This window comes from Pristis pectinata, chromosome 1 (assembly GCF_009764475.1).
Source record: "Pristis pectinata isolate sPriPec2 chromosome 1, sPriPec2.1.pri, whole genome shotgun sequence".
Classification (NCBI taxonomy): Eukaryota; Metazoa; Chordata; class Chondrichthyes; order Rhinopristiformes; family Pristidae; genus Pristis; species Pristis pectinata.
The window spans coordinates 117228124-117256034 of NC_067405.1; the positions used below are offsets into that span (position 1 = coordinate 117228124).

The window sequence follows — 27911 nt, forward strand, 5'->3', positions numbered from 1 at the left end:
CTGTCGGGGTATAAAAAGGACACACACTTTGATATTATCTTGTTATGTTTACAGCTTTCCAAAATAATTGAGGTCACACAGTAAACTTCTGTCTTAAAATAAAGAATTAGGTATGTCAGAACTCCCTACTCACCGATGTTTTGTCAGGTGATTATATGCAAGGGCTCTACTCTTCTCTAACACTAGATGGCAGATCATAGCCATAAAATGTATCAAACATTGAACAGTCTAGACTTTTCCCCCCATTATATAATGAGCAACATGTGAAGTACACGAATTGCTCAGCTGATATTTCTACCATTGGGAAAACTGGTACGTATCCTTTTTCCTGTTCATTTAAAGTCACAATTAAAGATATTGTGAAATATAAATGTTAATTTGATTTTTATTAAAGATGCAATTTTGCTCATTAGAAAAAAATAGTTACTGAGAAAAGTAATTTAATTGACAAGCCTTTTGAAGAGCTTTTTGAGCTTTTTTAAAAAAAATATTCTTAATGAACAGAGCTTGGTGTAAAACAATGAAATAGAACTAGAGGGAAGGAATTATTCCATGGTCTCCTCTGCCTTTGTTTCCTAAGGACAAATAATAACAGGAACAGAGGACGTAGAGGTAATGGACGGGGTGAAATTGATTGGTAGAATATGCTGACCGTGCTTTTAGTGGATGGGTTGCCTGGTCTGCATGAGTTGTACCCTCGTTTTCTTAGAAAAGTGGAGATGGGGATAGTGGAAGAGATGCCTTAATCTTGCAATTTTCCCTAGATACAAGGAAGGTGACAGATGATTGGAAAATGTCAAATGTAACACACCTGCTTTAGAAAAGGTTTAAGGACATTCTGAAAACTATAGGATGTCAATTTAATACTGGTGGTAAGGATCAAGAAACAATAATCTGGGAAAAATTAACGGGTACTTGGAGAGGTTTGAGTTAATTATGGAGAGCCAGCACAGATTTGTGCTCGAACATCACAAATCTGCAGATGCTAGAAATCCGAAATAATATCAGGAAATGCTAAATCTTAGGTAGCATCAGTATCTCAGGTAGCATGCGTGGAAAGAGAAAAGTGTTAGTGTTTCAGGTAGAAGACCCTCCTCGGAACTGGGAAAGAGAGAAAACAAGTTAGTTTTAAGTTACAGAGAGGGTGGGAAGGGCCAGACAGAAGGCGGCGATTATTTTCGATAGGAGGAGATCAGGATTGCCCGGTTTACAGAAGGATCTGGTTAATAGGTTAAAAAGGGAAGTTAGAGAAAGAGCACAAACAAAGGGACATGAAAAACTGAAATGCAGATCAAAGCTGTTGCTGACATCAGCAGGAGAATACTGGAAATACCCAACAGCATAATAAAACCTCACTGACTGTCAACACCATTCAGCAAGTGCAGCCAGCTACTTAACAGTCCCTATGGTGAAGGGCTGGGAGCTGGAGCCACAAGTGGGAACACTCTGTCCAGGGGCACCTTCCACCTTACAGGGGATGTACTGGGATATTAAATTTAATTTGTATCAGATAAATATTAATTATTAGTTGATTTGCTGTTGTTTCACACATGATGTACAAGAATAAATATTACCTTCCAGTGAGTGGATAGGAGGATGGGACAACTGAATGTAATTTTGTCTCCATTTAATGCATAGTTTTATAAATCTTGATTTCACAGAAATTGAGAGCATTAAATGGCAAAACTAATAGCCGTCTTTGGAGGTGGAAAGTAGAACGTTTTGTGCATTGGACTTCCTCAGAAGTTCAAGCTGAGAAGCTGGGAGATGGAGGTGCAGAGTGTCACCAGCTGATGGAAGTGATGACTGCAAGGCAAGCTGACAATCACTTTTCAGATTGGCTTATATTAATTAATATTAATTGTTAAAAATTCAGAAAATTCAAATTTTATTAGATAGGAAATGAATGCAGAATGTCTTTGAATATTATTGGTAGATTATAAAGGAGCAGTAAAACGAGTCACAGCAGGCTTCATTTAAGCACCAAGGCTGTACAACATTCAGGTGGGTGTCATTAAATTTCAAATTTAATGCTGGAATTTAAAAGCAAGAACATTGATCAACAGTTTAATAAGCATGGCAGGAGGCTGAAAGATTTAAGCAGTGGAGCATTCACCAATGGCCGTAAAGATCCATGGGGGAGATTGTGACAAGTTCAGAGACGGATGAGAGAAACTGCAAAGCCTGGTTGTTTGAGGAGGGGGAAGTGAGGTGGGTGAGTTGCACCTAAAAGTTACAAATAGAAGCAGCAGGGATGCTTATGTCACCCACACAGAAAACTGGGAGATCTGGAGAGTTTGTAGGGTCAGTGGGACAGCTGAAAGATGCCTCCAGTAATCTGGAAGGTCTCAGTAGACAGAAGAGTAGGAGGAAAAGCAGCCAGTACACAGGAGTCGTCAGAAGAGAGGTCAAATGTGGTAAGGTGATATTTAAACAAAATCTTTCCTGGTGGTTTTGAAAATTGAGCACTAAGTTGGTGTAAAAACTTCATTACAATATGCATTTATATGCAATCACACCTAGTGGAAACTGCATCAAGATTGCAAAATTTATTCCATGGATCATAGAAACAGAGCACAGAAATAGGCCCTCATCCATGCTTACCATTACGCCTATCTACACTAATCCTATTTGCCTGCAATAGGCCCACGTCCCTCTACTCTTTTCTGATCTAAGTACCTGTCCAAATGCCCTTAAAACATTGTAATTGTATCTGCCTCCATCACCTCCTCTGGCAGCTCAGTTCAAGTATTCACCGCCCTCTGTGTGAAAAACTTAACCCTCAGTTCTCCTTTAAATTTTTCCTCTCTCATCTTAAACTTGCGCCCTCCAGTTCTAGACTCCCCAGCCTCGGGAAAAAGATTCTGACCATCTGTCCTATCTATGCCCCTCATAATTTTATAAACCTCCATAAGGTCACTCCTCAGCCTCCTAGAGTAAGAATAAACTCAGCCTATCCAATCTTTCCTTATAAATATAGCCCTCCATTCTAGGCAGCATCCTAGTGAAAATCTGCTCTCTGTCTATTACTACCACATCCTTCCTGTAGTGTGTCAACCAGAATTGTATGCAATACACCAATTGAGGTCTAACCAATATTTTGTACAGCTGCAATATGACGTGCCAACTCTTAAGCTCAATGCCTCGGCCTATGAACACAAGCATACCAAATGTCTTTTTCACTACCCTATCTACCTGTTTCACCATTTTCAGAAGTTTTGGACTTGCACCCCAAGATCTCTCTATACATCAACACTCCTAAGTTCCCTGCAATTTACTCTATATATCCTACCAGAATTTACCTTCCCAAAGTGTGAAGTGATGCATTTTGGGAAGTTAAACCAGGGATGTCATGAAGCTGGAATAATTGACCTTTGGCAACCATAAACCTCCTCCCTTGTATGTGTATGACTCCAGCCACTGGAATTACTGAGGTCTGAATCTTTCTTCTGTCAGCAGGTCCCATTACATCCATTATTTCTACATTAAAACAGGGACAGAAACTCAATTACACTTACTGGAGGCTGCATTCAAAGACTCTGATGGAACAGTTAAGAGACTCACTCTATTGTTTCATTAAAATCCATTTAACAAATATGAAATTCATCTTTTGATTACTTGTAATCAAGCATTGGTTTATTTGTTTTTTTTTCCTTAATTATATCCATTGAGAATTAAATTTAAACCTGAGCAATGCCTGGCAACATATCCTTGGAGTGGAGCGGACTGGAGTGGAGTGGAATTTGTTGCCACGGGCCGCTGTGGAGGCAAAGTCATTGGGTGTATTTAAGGCAGAAATTGATAGGTATCTGAGTAGCCAGGGCATCAAAGGTTATGGTGAGAAGGTGGGGGACTGGGGCTAAATGGGAGAATGGTTCAGGTCATGATAGGATGGTGGAGCAGACTCGATGGGCCGAATGGCCGACTTCTGCTCCTTTGTCTTATGGACACATGATGGACAAACCTAGGGGTGGAATACCAAGATTAAAGGTTGGTCAGAGGGCAAGTTATTCCTATTCATATTATAATAATAATAATGATGATGATGATGAATTGCCAAGTCTGATAAGAGATTTCCAGAAATCATGTGCCAAATTAATGCAGAAATCTAGTACAGCTCAATTACATTCTTATCGACTGAAGGGTGAAGTAAAAATAAATTCCTGCTTTTTGCCTTTTCTGGGATTTACTTCTTGCCAATCTTCTCTCCAATTCTTTTGCAGATAGGTTTCCAAGTGCTCCCTATAATTACTTAATATTTCACCAATATAGCCACTATTCAATGAACACAAGCAGGCTGGTCATCTGTGAGCAGTCATCATGGTCCTCGCTTCTTTAAACAAATAAATATAAAGAACATAAAATTACTCCAAGAGAAGACGATAATTGATTGATCTGACAAATGGCAAGATAATATTGGAAGTTATTTTTGGCACTGTTACATTGAGGCCATTGCATCTTGAGGAGGAGAGGTAGGGCAATCATCATTTTGGAGAAAGAACCAAAAAGAGCTTAATGTTATTTTAATTATGTGCATGTGATACAATGGGGAAGAAACTTGTTAACAAACACTAACAGTTTCAGACAGAATCAGCTTTAATTAGCTGTTTAAATGGTAGCAAAGTCCTGGACTTTGGCTACACATTGCCAAAAGCAAAAATGCCAAAACTTGCTGAACAACAGATGGCACCTCACCTGTGAACTCGCTCCATTGCTGGATGCCAGTACTGGAGCTCAATTTTGTCAAGTTCCTGGAGGTAATTTGCCGAGTTCCCTCAGATCTTTAGATCAGAAACCACACTGATATCAATAGAGATTTTAGGTGTGTGGTTATAAGGCAAAGGAGAGAGTAAAGTGCCTTTTTAAAATGATTTGTTTTGAATTATATCACATTTTTAAATATTGTTAATTACTTACTTTATTTTTAATGTTTTTTTTTAAAAATGACTCTGAAGATCACAGCTTTGACCACTGTCAAAGGTGGAGGGAGGACTTTGTCCGTCAAAGCTCTAGAGGGCATTTTGAGCGATTCATTGCAGGTTCTGACACTGCCCTTTGGATCAGAAAAGTGGCCCCTCTTCTTCAGTACCAGGTAAATAAAGGTGTGAGACCTTGATGTTTTGCCCCAGTAATGTAACTTTGTTAAAATGATTAGATCACTGTTGTTTAAACAAAAGGAAAATGCTTTCCCAAAAACTCAGTACAGATAATGATGCACCATTAAGTAGTATTAATTAATTGGGTACAGAAACAGGTTCTTTAGTCCACTAAGTTTGCCCCAACCACTGAGCTGTCATCTACACTAATCCTATCTTATTCTCTGTATGTTTCCATCAACTCTCCCAGATTCGACCACTCATCTACATACTAGAAACAATTTACACTGGCCAATTAACCTAGCAACTAGCACTTCTTTGGGATGTGGGAGAAAATCAGAGTACCCGGAAGAAACCCAAGCAGCCAGAAGGAGAAAGTGCAAACTTTGTACAGACAGCACTGGGGGTCAGGAATAAACCTGGGTCTCTAGAACTATGAGGCAGCAGCCCTACTAGCCGTGCCACTGCGTGGCTCCTTTTTTGTTTTTGCTTTTTTAAAAATTAAATAATGGTACTCATGAGAATTAAATCTTGACCAATTTGAGGTACTAATATGATTAAGACACACTGTTTTTAAAACCTTATACAAGTTGAGGAAGTAGAAATTTACAAACAGGAAACAGCCACATACACCAGATAAAGCACTTATAGAACTAAAAGTAGCAATTGCCAAGATTGTTCAGCGATAAATAATAATGAACAATTACTACCACTATAATAATGGAGAATATCAGCAGCCACATCTAGACTACAATGTGTGCAGTTAAAGTGCAAATGAGAATTTAGCTGTCATTGATTCCTCTGGGCTGTAGGTCAAGTTTGGGTTTACTGATTGTTTGCACAGTAGAAAACTGAACTAAGCAGTAAGTATTTTATTTCGTGAAAAAATTAAACAAAGGCATTGCTGGAAATCTAAAATAAAAACAGAAAATGCTGGAAATACTCAGCAGGTCAAAGGTTCGACAACGGAAGAGTTTTCAACCTAAACGTTAGTTCTGTTTCTCTTCCCACAGATGCTGTCCAGCCTGCTGAAAATTGTTAGTGTTTTACTGAGTTCTAATTCAGCCAGAAACATTCTCTGCGTCAATCAGCAAAACAACATAAAAGTTACAACACATAGACAGGACCCGTATTAACAATGACCTAATAACATCGTTTCCAACCTTCTTCCTTCCCTCTCACCTTCTATCCCCATGTCTTCAATTGCTTATTCATCTTTGACACTCCAAAAGACCTCAATTACTGCTCTACTTCAGACCCTCTTTAATTGTTCCCAAACCTTTGCTCATCTAAGAAATCCCACCAAAGATATTAAGACTTAAAACAAGAGCTTAAATTTTAACAACCTAAAGAAAAAATTACTGCTTTGTTACATGTTCTAGCAGATCTAAATTCAAGAATGAGATCACAGAGGATATGAACCTGTGAGATTTCTAAGAATTCAGAATCTTTTCAGTAAAAAATGTTAATTTAGAAATGGGGAATGTGCAAAACTCAGTAGCAGAAAGATTTAGAAATTGTTTGGGCTATTGTAAAGAGCATCAGATTGGCCTTAAAACCTCAAATTATAAAATAAAATTTAATACAGTTATGTAGAGGATAAGCAATGTCTGAGCCTGTATAAATAATATTTATAATATTTTGATGTCTAGTTCTAATCTCTTATAACAAGTAAACAAACTACATTGTTAAGGATGGTAGAACTACTAACTTCACATCTGGGGGGAAAAAAAGGTACTTAACATATTTAATTGACTGCAGAAAGTAGACTTAGAACTATTTATTAATGTACACAAGCTTGAGATTACAAGGAAATCTTTAGAGCAGATATGAAGAAACATTTTTGCAAAAAGTTAACACCTGGAATGCATTCCTAAAGATTAGTTGATACCAGGTTAGAGGCTTATTAAAAAAATAGCCAATTTTCTTCTAATTGCGGCATTAAGGATAAGATCAAATGAGCTAGAAGACCTTGATTCTGGACCACTTGTGAACAGCAAAACCCAAGCATTAAATGGACTTGCGTAAATATAAGTCTCAGCCTCACATGCTCCCAACATTACTTTCAAACTTTTTATTTGTATCTGTTGGTATTTCCTTATTAAGCCTTCACTTTCCATTATTTATTCCAACTGTTCAGACTTTGTGGTTTGTGGTGGAAAGATGGAGCTCTTTAGAATATGTTGGCATTTGTTCCAAGTTATAATGGCAAATCACTGGAAGACTATTTTAATCCAAAATAACGCCATGGAATAATTTTACTAAAGCAAAGCTTCAAAGTAAAAAGAGATTAGGTTTATTGCACAATTGCCTGTAAATAAAAGATTCCAAATTAACATGAGAGATTTGTGGAGTCTACGAAGGAAAATATATTGCAAAGCATTCCTTGCTATTTTTTTTAAATAATGTATGCCAAGCAACAAAATATGCAAACTAATCAAACAGAACAAAAACATTTTAAATGAGAAATAGTGACTTAGAAATCACATTGCATGTAGAAACATGCAGGAACCCTCATCAGTTTCATCCAGGGTCTCGGGATTTTGCACACCAAGTTCTAGTCGTGTGTAAGCAATTTAACTTTCCAGCCTTTAGCACAGTTACAGACAGCTGTGGCACATAATTTGATTGACCATGCCAAAAGCAAACTAACCTTCATAATATCCTGCCAGGTGATGTTCTTGGCATGGTGTTTCTCAATAAAAACTGCTGCTGAAAGTTGTCGGATTAATTGGAAATATAAATATTAATGATTTCCCCTTTTTTTGATCTTAGGATACCGAGGCCTAGTGCAGAACTTCTACAGCTGAGATTGATTAGCTCAACAAAGGACAGAAATTAGTAGGCAGATAACCTCCTCCCATAGCCATACATGAGAAGATACATAGAAATAGTTGAGGGTAAATTGCCCATCAACGTTGTTTTGTTTATTGTGTTCTCATCATCTCACTGGTACCTCCACTAAAATATTTTCTGCAAAATAAACATGGCATTTTGCTCTTTTTGAAAGAAAAAATATATATTAAGAAAATTCTGGAAATCAACAGAACATATTGTTAAACTTTATGTTTACATTTTTAGAGTGTTTTATTCAACAGTGGGAGCAATTTAAGTGCAGAGATCTGACAGGATAAAGTAATAAAATAAGCAATGAATTAGTATTTTCACCAATCAAAACAGACCCAATACCAACATGGGCTGATTTGTGCCAACAATCACCAATAAGTCACCAAGTATAAAAAGAGGAATTGAGACCGAAGTTTCACATCTGTTTGTTGTCAGCCTGCTGCAGAGAAAGGAATTTGAGAAGCTCTCTGTTATTTCCTGTTTCTGTTGCGTGAAGTAGCGTTACTACTTCTATTGACAATTTAATTTCCTATACAATAGTCAATGTCATCAACTGATTGTACTAACAAAAACTAAGTCCTCACCACAGTTCAAAACTAGCAGTTATATCTATCCATTCTGAGAAGTGGTGAACGGTGATATTTTGCTATTTGTTCAATATTGCATCAAAAACAAATTATTTTGTTCAAGTTTCCTATCACATATAAAACTGAAGTAGAATATTGTAGCCTGCAATATCACATCAGAATAATGTCACTAGCTTTCATCCTCTCTCTGCACAATTTTCTACCCTCCTCTTCAGAAGGTGGAGACTTTCGCTAGGATGCCAGTTTCAATGGCGGAAAGTCATCTTTCCATACTTTAAGCTAGTGGTTACTATTCTTTTTATATTAGAGCCAAGACAATGACAACCTACAATACTCTCAGGAGGGAGGGAGGGGATGGAGAGAGCCTGGTCCAATCCCAACTTTTGCACACCCAGAGATCACTGGAAAGGTGAGAACCTTGGGTTTTTGAACTTTGGCTTTTCTAGCCGACTGTCATGTTTAATCTCTTCAGCTAATGAAGCATGGTTGAGGACAGATCTAGGTTCGTTTATTCTCTTTCAGTATCAGACTTCAAAGTTCATTATTCTTGCAGTGAGTAAAGGCATATAGCAGTTCCATTTACTGCTCAAATAGTGATTTTGTAAGTTATTGAACCGCTATATAAACAGCCACCATTTTGGATCTCTCTTACTATATGCCCTTTATAGAATTAACAGTGCTCGATCACATGCAACAGTGGCTTAAAAAGAGAAGTGATTAAAAATATGGTTTTACATCGAGTAACAACAGTCAAATATTTAACAGATTTTCATAAAGGTACTATACTGAATTCCACTACCTTAAGAAAATAGTGCAACAGCTGAATAAATTGGCAAAATTAAAATCAAGGACATTTTACATCAAAACATTGAGATGCAAATACTTTCTAATTAATGAAGTAATTTGCAATAAATGATTTCAAAACACAATACAGTCAGAGGGGGAAAAATCAGCTGCAGAGGAATTACTGAGAACAATTCACAGAATGGTAAATCAGGCCAATCATTTTATATAATTAGGTATCAAAATGTATTTTGTATTCATAATGACAAATGACACATAGAAGTCCCAGTTAAAAATAAAACTACTCTCAATATATAACATTTAGTTTAAGAATTTATTGAACTTTCCAACCTTTTACTTTTAGCAATATTGTTCACTTTCTGTTTCCTGTTCTGCAGAGTTACTTTGTTAATCAGAACCATTTAAACTCTGCTGTAATGATTCTGTTTAAAATGCAGAAGTATGCTTGGAAAGAAATTATTCTGGGAACATCCAGGAATTTAACTGTTATTTTTCATGCTTTCCATCATTTGTGTTTTAAAATTGCTGGTAATGACATTTTTCATTGAATTGCATTTACCGATGAGTTATGGTTTGGGCAGGTTTCTTCATACAAGAACATAATAAATAAAAGACAGACTTGCCAAGGATTATGAATAAATTCTGTTTAGATCTGCTTCCCTTTACATAAATGACAAACAAGTGCTACAGTTCATTGCAAGAAAATTAGTCAGTATTTATAATTATTTTGTAATCAGATTCTCATGCATTGAGAGGTGGATACTGAGTTTATTGGAAAGTTTAAATGAACAGTACAAGATCAAATGCCGTATCATCAATATCACTGAGTTATACTGTTTGCTGCAGCCAGAATCCAGACTGTGGTAAATATGAAGTGAAAGGTTTCCTTAATCAATTAATTAATTTGCTAACCTTAGATCATATTTACCCACTGGTACAACTGTACACAAGATAACTCCTCTAAAAATTCTTCAGTAGTTACATAACCAATAATGGATCATCACATCTAGTAGCCATGAATTAATAATCAACCTTCAAGAACAGGATATGGTTGCAAAAGTAATTACCAAGAATGGCACTTCAAGTCCAATTACTGCACCTTTATCCAAAATAATAAGTTTATATTATAAATATGCAAATGATAATGGACTCATATGCATTTCCTCTATGCTGACACTTGTTGAAGTACAACGTACTGTCTCTCTTTACAAATAGCAGTCACAGAAAATTACTTGGTGTGTTAGAATGCCAATGCAATACAACATCCCATACAAAATTGCAGTTCACTGAATTCTGTTGACCTTCACAGTTATCATAAATGAATGTGGTTACTGGGAGTGAGCATATTAATTTCAAGAAATTCAGCTTCTAGTTATTTTAGCATCTGTAATTAGTTTGTGTTAACATTTTGGGTCATGACAAGTATGATAGTCCACAAAGAATTTGATATTGAATTTGAATGCTTTATTTTACCCCACAAACTCAAAATTATTCATTTTTAGTATAATAAGGCCTAATAATGTCACCTTTTAAAATATTCAGTTTAACTTTAATCTGAACAAATTAAAATAAAACATTGATCTAGTTTGCAGAAAAATTGTGACATCTCAATGCTTGATATTGGTCATACTGTATTAAAATGGGCAACACAGACACACATACATCACTTATGCCCATTGAGTCAGTAATATATTTTGAATCACAAACAATTTAAGATGTTGTGCTAAATACATTATTGTGCAATATCAGAACATTAACTAATACAACAACTTGCGGATAATGAAACATTTTGTATTAATAATGGCAAGAATGGCCTCTCATAAACATCCTCCACTATCAAACCAAACACAGATCACAATCATATTGGCTTTGCATGTGAAGCCATTAACTGAAATACTGTTAGATCAAATGTATAGCTTTAATTGTGCCTCATATGATCTACTGCATGCAGCAAAGAAAATACTGCAACATAAAGGCACTGAAAATGACAAGGGCCATCCAAGGATACAGATTAATGTATCTGTAGATTTAAATGTATGCTTGGATTCTTGTCCGATTACATAACTCACTTTTTACCAATTCACTTATAGGCAGCTACTGTCATTACTCCACAGCATTCATTGAAACTCATTAATTATTTTAAATCACTTACCCAATGATTAAACAAGTTTATCAATTTACTAGCTGCACTATACAGAACAAGGAGGTCACGGGCTCAATTTGTGGCAAATTAATTAAACTCAGGTGATCAAGGCCCTACAATTTGCTGAGTTGAGAGAAGAAAATGTCCAATCTGCTAGGCTTCCAGGTGTGAATCGTTGCTATTGACCTGGTGAGAGTACAAGTGTGTGGACATTGGGCAAGGCTAAAATGAGGTTAATGGGTGTTAAGTCCCATGGTCAATAACCACAGTTAATACTCAAGTATGAATTGTGAGACAATGCCTTGTTGAAAGGATAAAGGGTGACATCAGTTTGAAAACTTGGAGGAAAGTTGTCTAAAAATGTTTGTGCTATAGTCAGTAAATACGCAGCTGTCATCTGGATGCTTTTCACCATTGGATTAATTAGTTGGCCCTTAGGCTACGTGCAGAGAATGCTACATGATTACAAAGGCTGGGATACTGGACCTCTGCATGTCCAATATCTGACTTCACACACAAATATTGAAGGAGCAGGACACTTCGATGATTAGATATAGCATATTAGTAAATTCAAAGAAATTCATTTAATTAAAAGATAATCTGAACTTTTTCAGTAGCTAAAACAATGAAATTATATTCATTTAATTTTCCTTAAAGACAAACTAAAAAGAGTGGGAAGAGAGCTTACATCCATTAGATGCATTTGATGCCAAGTACTGTCTTTTGCTTTAGCCTTTTTAATTGTGCATTATAATTATAAAAATCAACCATTAAAGAAAGAATTCAAAAATACATAAAAACAAACTTTAAGGTGACTGCTTTAAGAAAACTGCATTAGACAGAAATAACTTCAATTCAATAATGGAAAACAGAAATGTAACACATGAACCTACCAGTATAGGAAAGCGGGATGGTTTCGCCGGTTGTTCTGCATCTACAGATACTAGCGGTTCAGTTCACAATAAACAGCTGCTGTGATGTGATGAAACCTTTATAGAAACAGCTAAGTTTCTGTTAGTTCCCTTTTAAGTTATGCACTTTTTTTTGCTGTAATTTGGTTTTGGGTTATACTGTTATCACTAACTGCCACCACTGCCATTTCATTTTCATTTGCACAAAAAGATTGATTCATAAAAGTCCTGCTGAAAAGGCAAAGCAGGCCACTCAGTTCAAGGGAAATTGGGAATGGGCAACACTTGGACCCTTGAAACTGAAAAAATAATAAAAATGACATTTTTTCATGATCTTTTTTGGTGTATTGTTTGTTGAATGGTGCTTGTTCATAACCAGAACATGCTGGGTAATGAATAAAACACAAGCACAAAGTGCATAAATAAGTTACTTAAAACTGCATTCAGCAAGCTTTTTACAAAGACATACATTTAAAAAAACTTGTATAGTTAATATTTTAAAACTTCCATCTGTTGTAGTTAATTTAGCTGATCAGACTCTCCTGAGCAGGCTGAATTTATTTCTTCTTCCAAGTATGTTGCTATTTCAAGTCAGATCATAAAATTATCAGTATGTTTTCAATGGCAGACCAGTAACCAATAAGAAATGGGTTTGTGTGTTGATTGCCCCAAAACCAGGCACAATGCACAATAAACCAAATGCCATTCAGTGTAATGCAGCAAGCAGGTCAATTCTGTGCTGGCCTGCTAATTATGACTGATGTCTCCATTCAGCAGCACAGAGACCAATCAACGTTGCAATCTGATGGATGTCATAATTTGCATTCACAGGCTCTCCTCACCAATGTAGCATCCTGATAACTTGTGCCAAATCATCTAGGTGTCTTGCAATTCAATTTTAGTGATCAAACTATACCTTTAGTATTTGACCATGTGCATTATTAAAACAATTTTTTAACTATATAGTAAGGGGCATAAATAAGAACAAGCCTTTCATCATAAGATATCTTTATTAGTCACATGTACATCAAAACACAGTGAAACGCATCTTTACGTAGAATGTTCTGGGGGCAGCCCGCAAGTGTCACCATGCTTCCAGTGCCAACATAGCATGCCCACAACTTCCCAACCCTTACATCTTTGGAATGTGGGAGGAAACCAGAGCACCCGGAGGAAACCCACACAGACACGGGGAGAACATACAAACTCCTTACAGACAGTGGCCGGAATTGAACCCGGGTCGCTGCTGTAATAACGTTACGCTAACCACTATACTACCGTGCCTGTCCAACGTCTGAGTTGGAATAAAACTTGAATCTAATATTGTGTAAGTGCATTATACATTTTAGTTTGCTTGTATTATTACTGAAAATATCACATGAAATGTTGAACAAGTACAATGGAAGTCACAAAAGTTTGATATATATCTATTTCCTAAATTGTTTAGGAAACAAATATACTTTTATCTTGAAGTAAACATAAAATGGCCAGCTTTCTTCCAACAATGGACTGATTACCTTTTCTTAGATTTATAACAATGCACAAGGAGACCATTTGGCCCATCACTTCCATTGCTTCCAGAATCTTATTCCCATTATTTTCTTGTACCCCTGCAACTTACTCTCTCTCTCACACACATGGTGATCAACTCCACTTTGATTATCTTTACCATCAACCTATATTAAGGGTATGGCACAGCAGCTAATTAACTTAACGGCATGTGATTGGAACATGTTAGGAAACTGAAGCACCAGGAGGGAAACCCATATGCTCAAGCAAGGAATGTGCAAACTCTGCACAGACAACAATATCGATGTCAAGGTCACTGGAGGTGCATGCAGTTAGGTGGCACAAAAGTGGGAAATGGAATTCAATCCAGAGAAGTACAAAGTCATATATGTGGGGAGGGCAAACATTTCAAGGGAACACATGATAAAGGGTAGGATACCAGGAAATGTAATGGAACATAGGGATCTTGGAATGCAATTCCCAAATCCCTGTAGAAAGCAAGACAGGTGGGTAAACTGGCATATAGATATCTACCTGTTTTAGTCAAAGCATCAGAAAGATCATGACAAAACTGGACAAAATACAGATTAGGCAACAGCTAGAGTACCAGGACGGATTTGTTAACATACAGAGTGAGGATATTGCCAGGGATGGAGAATTATAGGAGAGACTACCTAGGCTGGGGTTGTTTCTTTAGGAATGAGGGAGACTGAGGGATGGCTTAAAACTATGAGAGGCCTAGATGTGGTGAACAAAATGATCTATTTCATTAGCCAAGAGGTCAGTAACTAGAGGGGCATACATTTAAATTAACTTCTGGAAGGATTAGAGAGGAATTGAGAGAAAAGTTATTTCACTCAACAAGTGAACATACTTCCTGAAAAAAATAGTGGAAGCTTACATTTATAAAGTACCTGGTAAAACACTTAAAAAGCTACAACCTGCAGAGCTACAAAGTGGGATTTTTGTTGGCATAAATAGAATGGGCCAAATGGTCTAATTCTGTGCTGTAAATTTCCATGATTATTTAACCCCCCCCACCCAGGATAACAGTTGCTGGACTTTAAGAAGAAAGAACTCTTATGAAAAGAAACGAGGCCATTTTAAGCATTCTTTAGTTCCAATTTTCCTCTTTCCTCTGATTCAAACGGACTTGTAGAAAAGGGTTCTATTACAATTTAAGAGTGAAAATAAATTCAAAGCAGTCAAATTTCAGTTTGGCACAGACCAGTGTGATAACTTGAGATGACGAGTCTATTTTTATTATAATTACTAAATACTTCATTTTGCAGCCTAGTCAGTTTAACATTTCATCAGTTGTTAACAGGGATATTAACAAAAACATTTCACTGCTATGAAGAATGGTTTATTATCATTACATTCTATGGAAAAATTAAATAGAAATCTAAAATTATACTACTGTGTGCAAAACAATTTAAAAATCAAATGCTTTCATTTCAACAAAATTTACACATGATATTCATTATAAGGCAACAAAATAAATTACACCTTTGAAACTGGCCAAAAATGAAAGAAAGCCGAGTATATTCAGCTTTATACAATTGTGCAAAAGTGAAATATACAACAAATAGAAAGCTAGAAAGTGTACAGAAATACAATATTCCAAAAATGGCACGATCCAGTTGGAAATAAAAAGCTGCATGGTCGGCATTTTTCATTTAAATAGAATTTGTTACAGGTAAAATAATACATGTGCCACTCAAGAAAAAGTACAGTATCAGCAGGCAAGCAACAAGTGCTTAAGACACTTTAGCACAGGACATTACTTATGAACAGTGTACAACAATATTGAAGGAATTACATTTTCTGCATTTATGAAAATTTAGTGTAAGCGTACAACAATCTTATTTTTAAATCAACTAATCATTTTGGATATCAGTTTCTGATTCTGAATCTTCCAAACTGCTTGACAAAATTGTTATCAGTCAACTATTAAAATAGCAAAGTCCCCATAAAATTTAACTTATGAACATACAAGAGATGCTATTTCTTAAGCAACATATAATAACATATTCATATACTGCTGTACCAAACTTACAATTCTGCTATCAATTTAATTCTCAGTGAAAGGAGGTGACAATATTTTTTTCCATAAAGCCAGTGTGCTTGCTGAGAGCAGTCAGTCAAATCAGGACCAAACCTAAAGGTTAAAATGTTTCTTTTTAAAAAAAACTATCTAATTATCTGCAGCAAATAAATTAAAAAGGAATTGAAGTTTGGACATTATACCTCCACTAGTCTGTCACCATTTAAAATTATAATTTGACTGCAAGTGGAAGACTGTTAATAGGCAACACCACCCAAAAAATGACTTCTTGTATTCAAATTCTCATACCTCACAGATACCTACAGTACACAATACATGAAAGGTAGGTGCAGCACAAAAATTGATCTCCAGGAAGAAGTGCAGGGGATTTTGCATCATACATAGAGGTGCTGCACACATTAAAAGTTAGTCATTGATAATTGTTGGCTGCCATGCCACCAGCTTTTGTTCTTTATGGTGAGTAGTCAAACTTATGCTGAAACAACATATGCATCATAGTAACAGGAACAGGCAGACACACATGCACATAAAGTACAAGAGTACACAGATGCCATATTTACATTCATCCATTATGTTGTGTACTATAGGTGGCCTCACTGTCATTTGTTCACTTACTATATCTTAGGAAATGGTAATATGAAGGTGCATAATTATTGCAAGAATTGATCTATAAACCTTTGGAAGTTGTATTAAACCAACTGATGAGAGAGAGTGAATTTAAAGAAAATGCCAGTGAAAAGCTAAGATCTTTGGCTCTGGTTTTGTCTTAGATGGGTTAATCTGCAGTAATGAAGTCAAACTTCATAAGAACCAAGCCACTGAAATAACTGTGCTGCAGTTACAAAGATAGTCATTTACAACTTTATAATTTATCATTCCAGTTGTCACAGAACATTGCTGCTGTTGTTTATGCACTATATTCATGGTATTTGTAACCAATTAAAAATTTTAATGTCTTTATCCTGTGCAAACATCCAATGCATGTTTCATTTTTGTACAGGTTATGATCATAGAAAGGATATTAATGAGTTTTGCTTGGTTTAAGAGCTCTAGAGCTTGTGCATTAAATTTCTGAAGCTCATCAGCACAAATGTAGGCATCATTAATGCTTCTGTCCAGGAAATATTTTCTCATTTTAAAGAAACTTTTCAAAAATTAGTATCATTTTTTTGTTATTTGCCATATCCGACACTTTGACAGCTCTAATATTACAATTCTAAACCTTCATGAAAGTTGTCCAAACTTCAAATATCACTCAGACAAGTTCTTCCCTATGAAAGAGTTCTGTGACTGTTGGCATGTTAGATCAGTACAGAAGGCAAGCCATGCACTAGTGGAGTTAGCTGTAATTAAGTGGGAAGTTCATGGACGGGTATGAAAGGGGATAATGTGAGTGGCAAAAATAAGCATGTTAAAAGGAGAACAGCTTGAGAGAAAACGTATCTTAAGCACATACAGCTGAAAATATTTTCATTGATAAACCATGACATGTTAAAGTATGGGATATACAGTATATTTACTTGTGCATTACTGTTTTCTGGAAAGTTGGAAAGTCCCAACTTTGCTCTTGCAGAATTTATTGGCTGAGGAGGTTATGTTTGTTTGAATTGGTTACAATTTAAAGTAGAAAACTGTCTGGAAGCTTTAGAATTGTCGTATCAATGAAGTGATGTGTATGGATTTGCTCCCTCAAAATTAAACCCTGCTCAACATCGAGGATTAGAAAAACCTTATGTATTCATGCATTGTACTGAAGTGACGAAATAATACCACATACCTGACCCAAATACAGCTAGTCAACTATTACATATGTTTACAAGAAAATAGAGATCAAGTTAGAGGAAAGTGATTGATTTCTCCCTCACAAAATATTTAACCAATATTGAAAACACCACTGTGTGTTAAATATCAGTCTGTCTATATCATAACATCATGATATAAAAAAAGCGAAGAAAACTAAGAATGTAATAAGTTGCTAATTGGAGCCATTGTTCAATTATTAAGTTTGTGCTGAACTTGACATGCAAAACGGAATACTAGTATGTTCTTCAGTGCATGGTAGTTACATAGTATTCAAATGGCACGCCTTAGCCAAGAACTGATACTTTTTCGGCTTCAGTCACATTCCATTTTGCACTTATGTTGAATGTATGTTGCCACAGTGTTATGCAGCCTAGCTAAGTTTTTTTTGCTAATTTCCATTTTTTCAAAAAGCTTTTTTTGTGCAATATATCAGTCACAACATTATTCTATACAGTTTTTTTTCCACAATCACCCTCACATAGCAACAATGACAATGCACACTGGCACAATAATGGCCAAAACAAAACATGCTCTTTCAAAGCATTGTAATGGTATCTTCCGTATTTGGTTCTACCATGGTATACTGAGTATTACACTCAGAGTCAGAGTCAATGCTGTCTGCGTCTGATGACAGCTGGGATGGTTTAGAGCCCTGGTGGGCATACGCCATCACTATCTGAGTTGGTGATTTTGGCAAATCTTTTGAGGAGATCATTGTATTAACAGTCCTTTCTTTCATCTTCATTGCTGAAGCAGAATTTGGTGGCATTTGATTAGCAGCCAAGGCATCCAGAGATCCATCAGGGTCTATGATTGTATTGATTACTGTGAAATAAAAGACATATTAATTGATCCACCCCTCTTGCAAAATAGAGGAAAAATCTGAGAGTGTGAATCAACTATTTCTAAGACACTGTTTGAATTAACTTTGCATGTGTGACAGTTGATAAAGAAAGATCAGTTAGAATAGCAATCAATTGCATAAAGAGCTTCAATGAATTTTACTAACCTTCTAATTGTTTCTGAACTCTTCTCAAGTCTTTAAAAATAGAAGATATTTCCTAGAATAGATAAGAGACAAGTTAACAATCAGAACATTTTTGGTTAATAAAAAAGATTTCTCAATGATATGTTTGTATTGAGATTTGGGTATTAACATTATTATTTTTGGAAGACTGCTCATTGCAATCTACATACCAAATGTAGAGGTTTTAAACATGAATCAGTTTTCTGATATATACAGACAATATACAATATCAGAACATCAGTGCATGAATAATTATATTCAAATTAACATGCTGCTTTTTCTGCTCCTTTCTGATAAACTTCCCTATCATATTTAGCTACTTCTGCCTTTTTTAATGTATTCATACCTATATTCAAGGGCATAAACACTAAAAGCAGTCAAGACAATAATATTTGTTACAAAGCATTTTTATCACTGATATCCTACTGATTTCAATTAATACTAGTCCTTCAATATGCAACATCAAGATGTCCTTGATGGAACATTGATTAAAATTGCAGTAAGATGAATTTTGCAATGCAGAACAGTTTGAACTATGCCTAGTAGGAGTGTTAGGCAAGGAATGGAGCTTTGGAGGGAAGATGTTAGTCGAGAAAAGGATCAATTTCAGCTATGATGGCATCCACTATTCACTATTTAGCTCAAATATGAAGACTGAATATTTGGGTGATATATCAAAGGTGGCCAGCACCATGGGAATAATAGGACAAAGTCTTCTGGAGTGCAGTAAATTACAAGCAGGAAATAAAAAGGAATAAAAGCAGTACTGCAAAATGAGGTTAGAACCGGGATATAATGAGGCTAGCAACACTGACAGGAAGCAAGATCCTGCTTCAGTCATTCCTTTTAAGTTGTTCGAAAGTGCAGACCAGAGACAAGCAATGTTGAAAACAGAAAGATTACCTTATTTGATGTTTTGAGAATTGGCACTTCATTTTCAGAGTTTATTTTGGCCTCAATCTCTTCCCAATTTCTGTCTTTATTTTGGAATAGAATTCTAAAAAGCAAAAACACAGATACTTTCTACAAAAGAAATTAAGAGTAGCATTAAATCTATCAATACACAATTATAACTTCACAAATCACATTTGCACAATATTTTAGGGCATGTCAGTGCTAAAAATTATCCCATAATAAAAGGCTATTCGAATTCAGATGTAAAGAAATTTAACCAAGTTGTTTCTGATGTGGATATAAAACCAGAGCTTCTGAGACTGTAGTGACAAAACAAACTGAATGGGTTTATCTCTTCACTATTGTCCATACTATGCTACAACAGAAGTCAAATTTCACATCCCAAAATTAATACGTTAAGCAAGGAAGAGAAAAGGAGAACATTTGTCAACTTTCATTCAGTCTGTGGAGAGGCAAAATCTACCTGAGGTAAGGCTATACTTCACTTAGTTATCTCTCCCAATACAGATTTCATGGCAATGACTAAGATTTGACAGCTTGCATGTTTACCCATTTTCTAAGTATCAAGAAAATATGGTCATCTGGGATAACCATATTTAGATTTGCATCAGTAGAGAATGATGGTATAGTATCTGTGGATTAATTACTGAACTACCTGGACAACTTACCACGTGCACTCTTTTTACAGTATGTATGTTTTAGGAACTGTCACATCATAGCCTTGACAGCAACTATGAAAAAGAACTGATGGACAACCTATGGTTGATGCCTTGTAGAAGTCTCCCTCTTCACAATTTCCCATAACATGTTAGATGTATGTGGGGAAAACAAAACATACTAGTGAACCATACAGGCAGCAGAGGAATGAATGTTCCATCCAGTTGAATCTCAATACTGCCTACAAAAGCATCATGCTTTGACATCTTAATATTCAGTAGTTTGGACTATGATTATCCAGAACACAATAAAACAACTATTTTAATATTCATTTCATAAATAATACATCAAAAAGCCACAAATTTACTCACTTTATTTTTGCTGCAGTCTGTTCCATATTTTCTCGTATAAACTGTGACAGCTGGGAAACTGAGTTCCACATGAGATTATCCAGTATGACCTAAAATGTGACACATGTTTGTAAAGCTTTTGCCTCAAAAGTTAAATATTCAATAACATTCAAATAACTGAAAGAGAAAATATTGTAGTAATCATGAATCATAAATTAGTTTTAGTTTGAGATGGATTTTATGTACTTGGAGTAGCTCCGGTATATAGGACCCCCAGTGTAACTTACAAAATATCTAACCAATATGGTATAAATGCAAACTTAATTGTAAATGAAAAGCCTTGCCTGTAACTGACTGCATGGGAGTAACTCAAAAGAATGGCCCTGAATTTACAGTCAGTGGCAAATAAAAGACACTCACTATTGACCCTGAAGAAAGCTCCCACAAAGATCCAGTAATCTGTCATGAGAACTTCTCCTTTATGACACCTGCAAAAGTCTTAAGATCTGCAGGATATTTTTCAGCAGGCTTACTTTTACATACCTTAAATCCATGGCAGTTGAATTAATCCATTTTGATCAGATGAAGGAAGCTGCAAAAGCTGGAGCAGGAGTGAATGACTAGCAGCAAATTTAGGATTTCCATTTTAAACTAACAAAATCCAAAATTTGTTGCCAGCTTCACAGGATTCTGCCATCATCATCACTACAAAATCTGGGTATTAACAGTATGTATACTAAACCTTATAGATGTTTTACAAACTCCTCTGGGAGATGTGAGCTGGAGGAACTCTGGTAAGACAAATTGTGTCCATTTAGGGCTTGGTTCCAAATTACAGAAATAGTTTTAGAGAACCTCTGTGCAGCATGGTGTACCTCAAAGCCTTTGCAGAAGCCAGATTCCTGAAGAGAAACCTCTTCTGCAATGCAAAGACCAGCACAACTGCTAACTGCAATTTTTATTTTTACTCACAGCAAACATTTGGGGAGCGAATGCCAATGGGCAAGGCCGAGAATGGATTTCACCTGGAACTCAGAAGACCATGAAGTGTGCAATTATTTTCAGGTGCTACATACAACTAGAGTACTTCCTCAGTCAGAGTTGAATGACAACTTAAGGACTCCCTTCTCGTAACTCGTCAACGAGCAGCAACTCTACAGCACAAGAAGACTGAATACTTAACATTCCTCTGATTCTGCCAAATCGTCAAAAAATCACCTGGAAACTCTTTTAAGAAATCTTTTGGAAAAAAAATGGAAATAATTCCAAATCTCTAAGTTATCAGAAAGTAGTTAATTAATACTTTTTTTTTAAAAAAAGGACTAGTTTTGTAGGATTGCTCGCCAGTCACAAAATTAGGCTCTCTTTGTAAGTCTTTAATTCTTGCACTAGCACTAGATAAGTTTTAGAGCAATATTGGTTCTTTGTGGATTTATCTATTAAGAACACTTCTCAGAAAATAAGTTTGATGATTTACAGGTGGCATTAAACTGTTCATCTTCAAAATACAAGATATTTTAATTTTTTGAATAAGCAGTATGAAAATTAAATATTTCAGACTTGTTTTACTCTTTTAATTGCTGTAATAAAACTAACCACTTTAGATTTGAAAAATATTTTAAAATTTGGGAATGCAACTCCTGAGTTGAAGCAAATTAAAATCTAGACATTTAAATTGGAATAGTTAAAGCTTATTGTACATATGAGCAAATTCTATGACACAAGCTTCCTTGTGAATTGAGGGAATTAAAACAAATCTGCAAATTACTAACTCTAAGTAGAAATGCAGAATTAGATACAACAACAAAATAATTCTTGAATAATTAACAACATTCCACAACATTAATCACACCTCTGACATTAGTGATTAGAAACGTAACATAAGATATTAGTGTTATTAACATTGGGTGCAGTTCAAATAAAGTTACCTCATTGGAATGTGATCGCATTGTCGGCGATGTTGCTTACATAATTCTCTGCCATGTAAAATAAAACCACACGCAAGAATGACCTGGTCATGACTATAATCATGTCATGATATAAACTTTAGAATTCTAGGGCTCAGCTGGGTTAAAGGGAATAGCCAAAGTCAATTTGCAACCCAAGTATATGTCACTGCAGTTGGAATACTGCCTCTAAAATTATTATACAGACCCCAGAAGAATCACAACAAAACATAATTTTATCAGTAAAAAAGTTATGGTCTTATTATTATGAAAACTTGGGATGAAGAGGAGAAATCCTATAAATTTCAAATCACAAATTGCTGGTCACTTTGTTCTGTTCTGCTTCCAGTTTTGTCAATTTCAGGGTTAATTCCTGGATAATTTTCTGAAGTCATTGCAATTGTCTGTTAATTCTTTAACAAAATTTTAAGTCTGGTAACTATCAAAGCAAGTATCCTTTTAAAGATATAACTGCCATTCAAGCTCTCTTGTTCAGAAAGTGCAGATATAGTAATTTCTTCAGGTTGCAAATTGTTTTACATTATTTTCCCAATAATTTCAGCCTCATTTACATATATTCCCTTTACATTTTAATTCCACCTCTCTTGCCTTTTCTAATTATTTTTCTGTACCTGATGATATTGAATTTATGCAGTGTAATTGCTCCTTCTGTTTATTTCCCAATCTTTGAATCTCATTGTATATGGAGATAGACACTGAGTTCTGTTGTTCACCAAGGTCCTAAATATCCCCTGTATGATTGCCAGCTCATGCTTCCAGCAAGTTTTAGGGCTCTTTTTTAAAGAACTTAAACATGCAATTGTAAACTTAACATGTACACTGTGAGATGTGTCAACTAAATGGAATCCTGGCCTAACAATTTTCTGAAAGTTTGTTTTGACAAAGATTAGAATATATTGTATAGATATTTGATAGAAATGGAACAGTTAAATTAAATCATTACATATTTGTGAGAGGATAAAATATGTGGAAAACATCAATTCCAAATGATATATTAATAGTGCATTTTTATAGGTTTTTTTAATATAATGACAGTGTTCAGGGTTAAAATCCAACCTAATGTTTAGGGATCGAAGCAAACTCTGCCTGCGTGCCACAAATGTCCCAAGTGACAGAAATCTGAGTACCTTTAATCATAGTGATCATAAACTCATAAATACCAGCTGTCCCTAATTTGGGATTTATTGAAATGCGATCACCATTCGATGGATGGTGCAGAAAATGTTGACGTCAACATTGCAAAGTAAAAATTCGACAACTAACCACACTACACCTGGCTTAGTGCCCACAACAGAAGGTATTTTATTCCTTAGTAGCAGTTCTTAAATTTGATATTTGTATTAAATTGCATATTCCATATTCTCTTTTGTGCTGTAAGGTTAGTATTGTACTAATGGAGCTATCAATTTGGTAATTGCTTTAGTATAGTAATGTCAATGCTTGTTTTATTATCACATAGCTAAATCAATTTTAGAAACAGCTTTCAAATGCCATCATTTTTAAGAAGGTAATTTATGGAAGGGTCAGAACACGGCCATTGATGTTGTCTATACAGACTTCAAAAAGCATTTCATAATGTACCGTGTTAAAACTCATGGGAGAAGAAGTGAAAAATAGCAACATGGATTCAAAATCGGTAATGGATATTGTTATAAATGGCTGTTTTTCAGATTGAAGGGAGATAAAGTGATCTCCTGGGTTCAGTATGAGGATCTCTGCTATTTTTAATAATATATTAATGACTTAGAATTGGAGAGAAAATGGTACAGTTTCAAATTTTTGGGATAATTTATAGCATGGAAATTACAGAAGAGACTAACAGATACCAAGAGACCCAAGACAATGGAACATGCAAAACACTAACGATGACAAAGCAGAAAAGCATGATGCGATATATTTTGCTTTGGTTGGTGTCTAGAATGAGGAGGGGAAATACTAAGAAAAAGGTACAATTTTAAAAGGTAGGCAACAACAACAAAACCTAAGCATGATTGTGCACAAACTTTGAAGGTGACTGCACAGAATAACAAAGCAGTTAATTAAGTATGTTTGTTTTATTTGTTTACATTCTTGGCAAGGCAACCATTAATATCAATCCCTAATTATCCTTGAATTGAGTGCCTTTCAGATGGCAATGAAGACAGTGGGGAAGCTAGTCTTAGATTATAGAACGATGATGATCAACTGGTAAATTGGGCAGAGCAATGGCAGATGGAATTTAATCCCAGTAAGTGTGAAGTGATGTTTTCTTGATAGTCTAATAAGTACGCAATGGATGGTAGGACCTGAGGGAGTATGGAGGAATAGAGGGACCTCCACATACAAATTCACAGTTCCAGCAGATAGATATGATGGTGGCTTTCATTAGCTGGGGCACAGAATATAAGAACATGCAGGGCTTGGAACAACTTTATTAAGATGTGGTTAAACCACACCTGAAAGTATTCTGTGCAGTTCTGATCACTACGCTATAGGAAGGTCATGATTGCATCAGAGAGAGGACAGAGCAGATTAACCAGGATGTTGCCTGGGATGGGACATTTCGGTTGAGGAGAGACTGATAGGCAGGATTTGTTTTCCTTGGAACAGAGAAGGCTGATAAGGGTGTCCAAAATTATGAAGGGCATAGATAGGATGAATGGTGAGAAACTTGTAAATAAAATAATCCTGGAAATCCTTTCCTATCAACACAAGAAAATATCTTCAACCCAAAGACTAAAGTTCAGGAATGTGGCTCATCACCACCACCTTGAGATAAATTGGGGAAGGGACATTAAATGGAGCTCAAGCCAGTGCCTTCCATATCTCATGAGAGAACTCAATAAGGAAACTTTTCCAATGGCTAAAGGGTGAATAACCAGAGGATATTGATTTAAGGCAATCTCAAAAGAACCCAAGGGAACATAAAAGAAAGTTATCTTTTTTTTCCCTCAGCAGTACTTAGAATCAGGAAAGCACTATAGAATGGTGGATGAATATTCAAAAGTAAAAATCAACAATAGTAATAAATGGGTAATTAATTAAATACTTTAAGGAAATGAAATTGCCAGGCTACATTGAAAGAACCAAGTTGTTCTGTGAAAGGGTAGCTGCAGATCCAATGGAGCAAATGGTCATCTTCTGCACTGTATCATTCTGATTTTATGACACAATTTTACACTAATTCAATCAATGTCTTCTAAATGCTCAAATCATGACTACACTCTCTGGCGTATTTCATAATTATCTGTACATCTCAATAATATGCATTGGTGATGGTTTTTGAAAAGATTCCACACAAAACATTTTGCAATGACACATTGACATCATAAACAGTACAGATAAATTTACAGTGTCTTACAAATTTATCCGTCACTACATTAGTTAATATATAATGATGCACCCACACATCTGAAAATAAAAGCAACTCGTGGCATTTCTTAAATATAAAGAAAACATTGACAACCTCTTCTCTGTTCCAGCTTCTTCTTTTTGAATCTGGATCTTTGCTATCATTCATATTTTGATCCAAATCTTTCCTAATTCCCGAAGATTCTGGGGGAACCTTCTGGAAGTTCAGACTTGCTTCAGGAATGTGCTGCACCAACTAAAAAAATGTGTAAAGTGTATTTAAAATCTTGGTTTAACAATGTGTTTTTTCAGTGATTAAGCAATTATGAAATCACATGTTTTAAAATGAGAGATGGAAACTAAATGATGCACCTGCGAGTTATGGGATGTCCGTGATGATGATTTTGGCATCTGGGTCAATGAAAAAGGAAGTAAGATATAACAACATATTATTTGATTGTAACTACTATTAAATTTTTGCAATAGACTTGAATGGAACTGAGTTGTTTCAAAAGTGTGCTTTGTCTGTGTAAACAGACTATTAAAGAGGTTTAAATTGTTATAATGGAAAAGGTTGAACAGTTAAAAAGATATATCTATTTTAAATAGTCATCAATCTGGTTACACACAATCAGGAATAATATTAAGCACTCACCACATTCCCCTTTCTAAACTTCATATAAACTGCCAAAAATATGCACTATTCCTGCAAATGTTTAATTGCAAGTAAGCAAAATTGATCAAAATATTTCTAATTCAGATGTGCTTCTGGTATGCAGGTTCAACTTATCAGCATTACAAATTTGCTTTCAATTTAGAAAAAGCAGGACTTCCACAGCATCTACTTGTGGTATCCATACTTGCTTACTTCTTTATGAGTAAACTTAAAGACTATGTGAAGTTTACTCATAAGGAAGTAAACAATTTGAAAGGGAAGTAAAATTGATAATTTCCTATTTACAAATTTATCAGCTTTCCAATATTCACTTTCCTATGGTCATCTTAAAATGGATAGGTAACTTTTATCTCTGAATACATTTTAATATACTTACCTGAACCTTTGCAAGATCACACTGGAAGTTTCTTAAAACTGTGACCTTACCTCTTCCCTGGCTGAAATTGTGGAGCCGAGGGTAGATGTAGGTGGCAATGAACTTAAAGAATCTCCGTCTCCTGCCACATCATGAATCTCTCTAGCAAGGATTGCCAAGTCTTTAGCTAAATCTTGGCTGAGTCTGAAACATATATTAATATTTAGCATTAACAAAAGCTTTTAAGTAGATACGTTGGCATTTAAGTAAAATTATTAGGAATAAAAACAAATCACATTGAAACAAATACACTTTAATAGTCTGGTAATATAGATTTTAATGCTGTGTCAAAATAATTCTTACATGATATTATTAACTCTTAAGTGTACTTTTATCACAGCTAATTTCAACTGTCACCTGTTTCAATCAGTTGCCTGGGAGAATTTTTTCTTGAGTTGAGTTCCAATGTTAATACCATTATTACATTAAACAACAATTTTGCCAGTTTCCTGTGAATTGCAAATCTGACTTGAGTACAAGGATTTAATTTTAGTAACATTAACAGTGGGAGCTGGCTCTCAATATTTCTTTTCCAAAATTCTAGCTAAGACAGCCACATTATGAGCATAACATCAGGCTAACAGCTAGGACTTCACTCAATTGTTCTAAAACTTAAAAGCTTCCAACGGAGCTGAAATCTGGAAGCATATATAAAGATTTCACACCCATGTGTTTTTGTATTAAAACTGAACATAATTCCTGGTTTTGCATTTCTGTACTAGGTTTCAGAGTCAAGGAGAATGGATACAGGGACAAGCTTTATGATAATAGGTATGGTAACTGAAGCTTTTGCCAAGAAGGTTAGT

General features: G+C 35.4%; 1 protein-coding gene across 4 annotated transcripts in view; it reads right to left on the reverse strand.

The window, feature by feature from the left end:
• Window positions 1-13379: 13379 nt before the first annotated feature.
• The window catches only part of LOC127570846 (centrosomal protein of 170 kDa protein B-like), a 66553-nt gene continuing 52021 nt past the window's right edge, over window positions 13380-27911 (reverse strand). For 3 of the 4 annotated variants that reach the window (XM_052016737.1, XM_052016745.1, XM_052016730.1), the window contains exons 14-20: window positions 27117-27249; window positions 26387-26425; window positions 26130-26270; window positions 20739-20827; window positions 19699-19792; window positions 18778-18829; window positions 13380-18593 (exon numbers count right to left, since the gene is read on the reverse strand). In XM_052016737.1, coding sequence (XP_051872697.1) covers window positions 18304-18593; window positions 18778-18829; window positions 19699-19792; window positions 20739-20827; window positions 26130-26270; window positions 26387-26425; window positions 27117-27249 — 838 coding nt within the window. In that variant the 3' untranslated portion in view covers window positions 13380-18303. The remainder of the gene's footprint in view (window positions 18594-18777; window positions 18830-19698; window positions 19793-20738; window positions 20828-26129; window positions 26271-26386; window positions 26426-27116; window positions 27250-27911) is intronic. The other variant, XM_052016751.1, reaches the window with a different exon arrangement.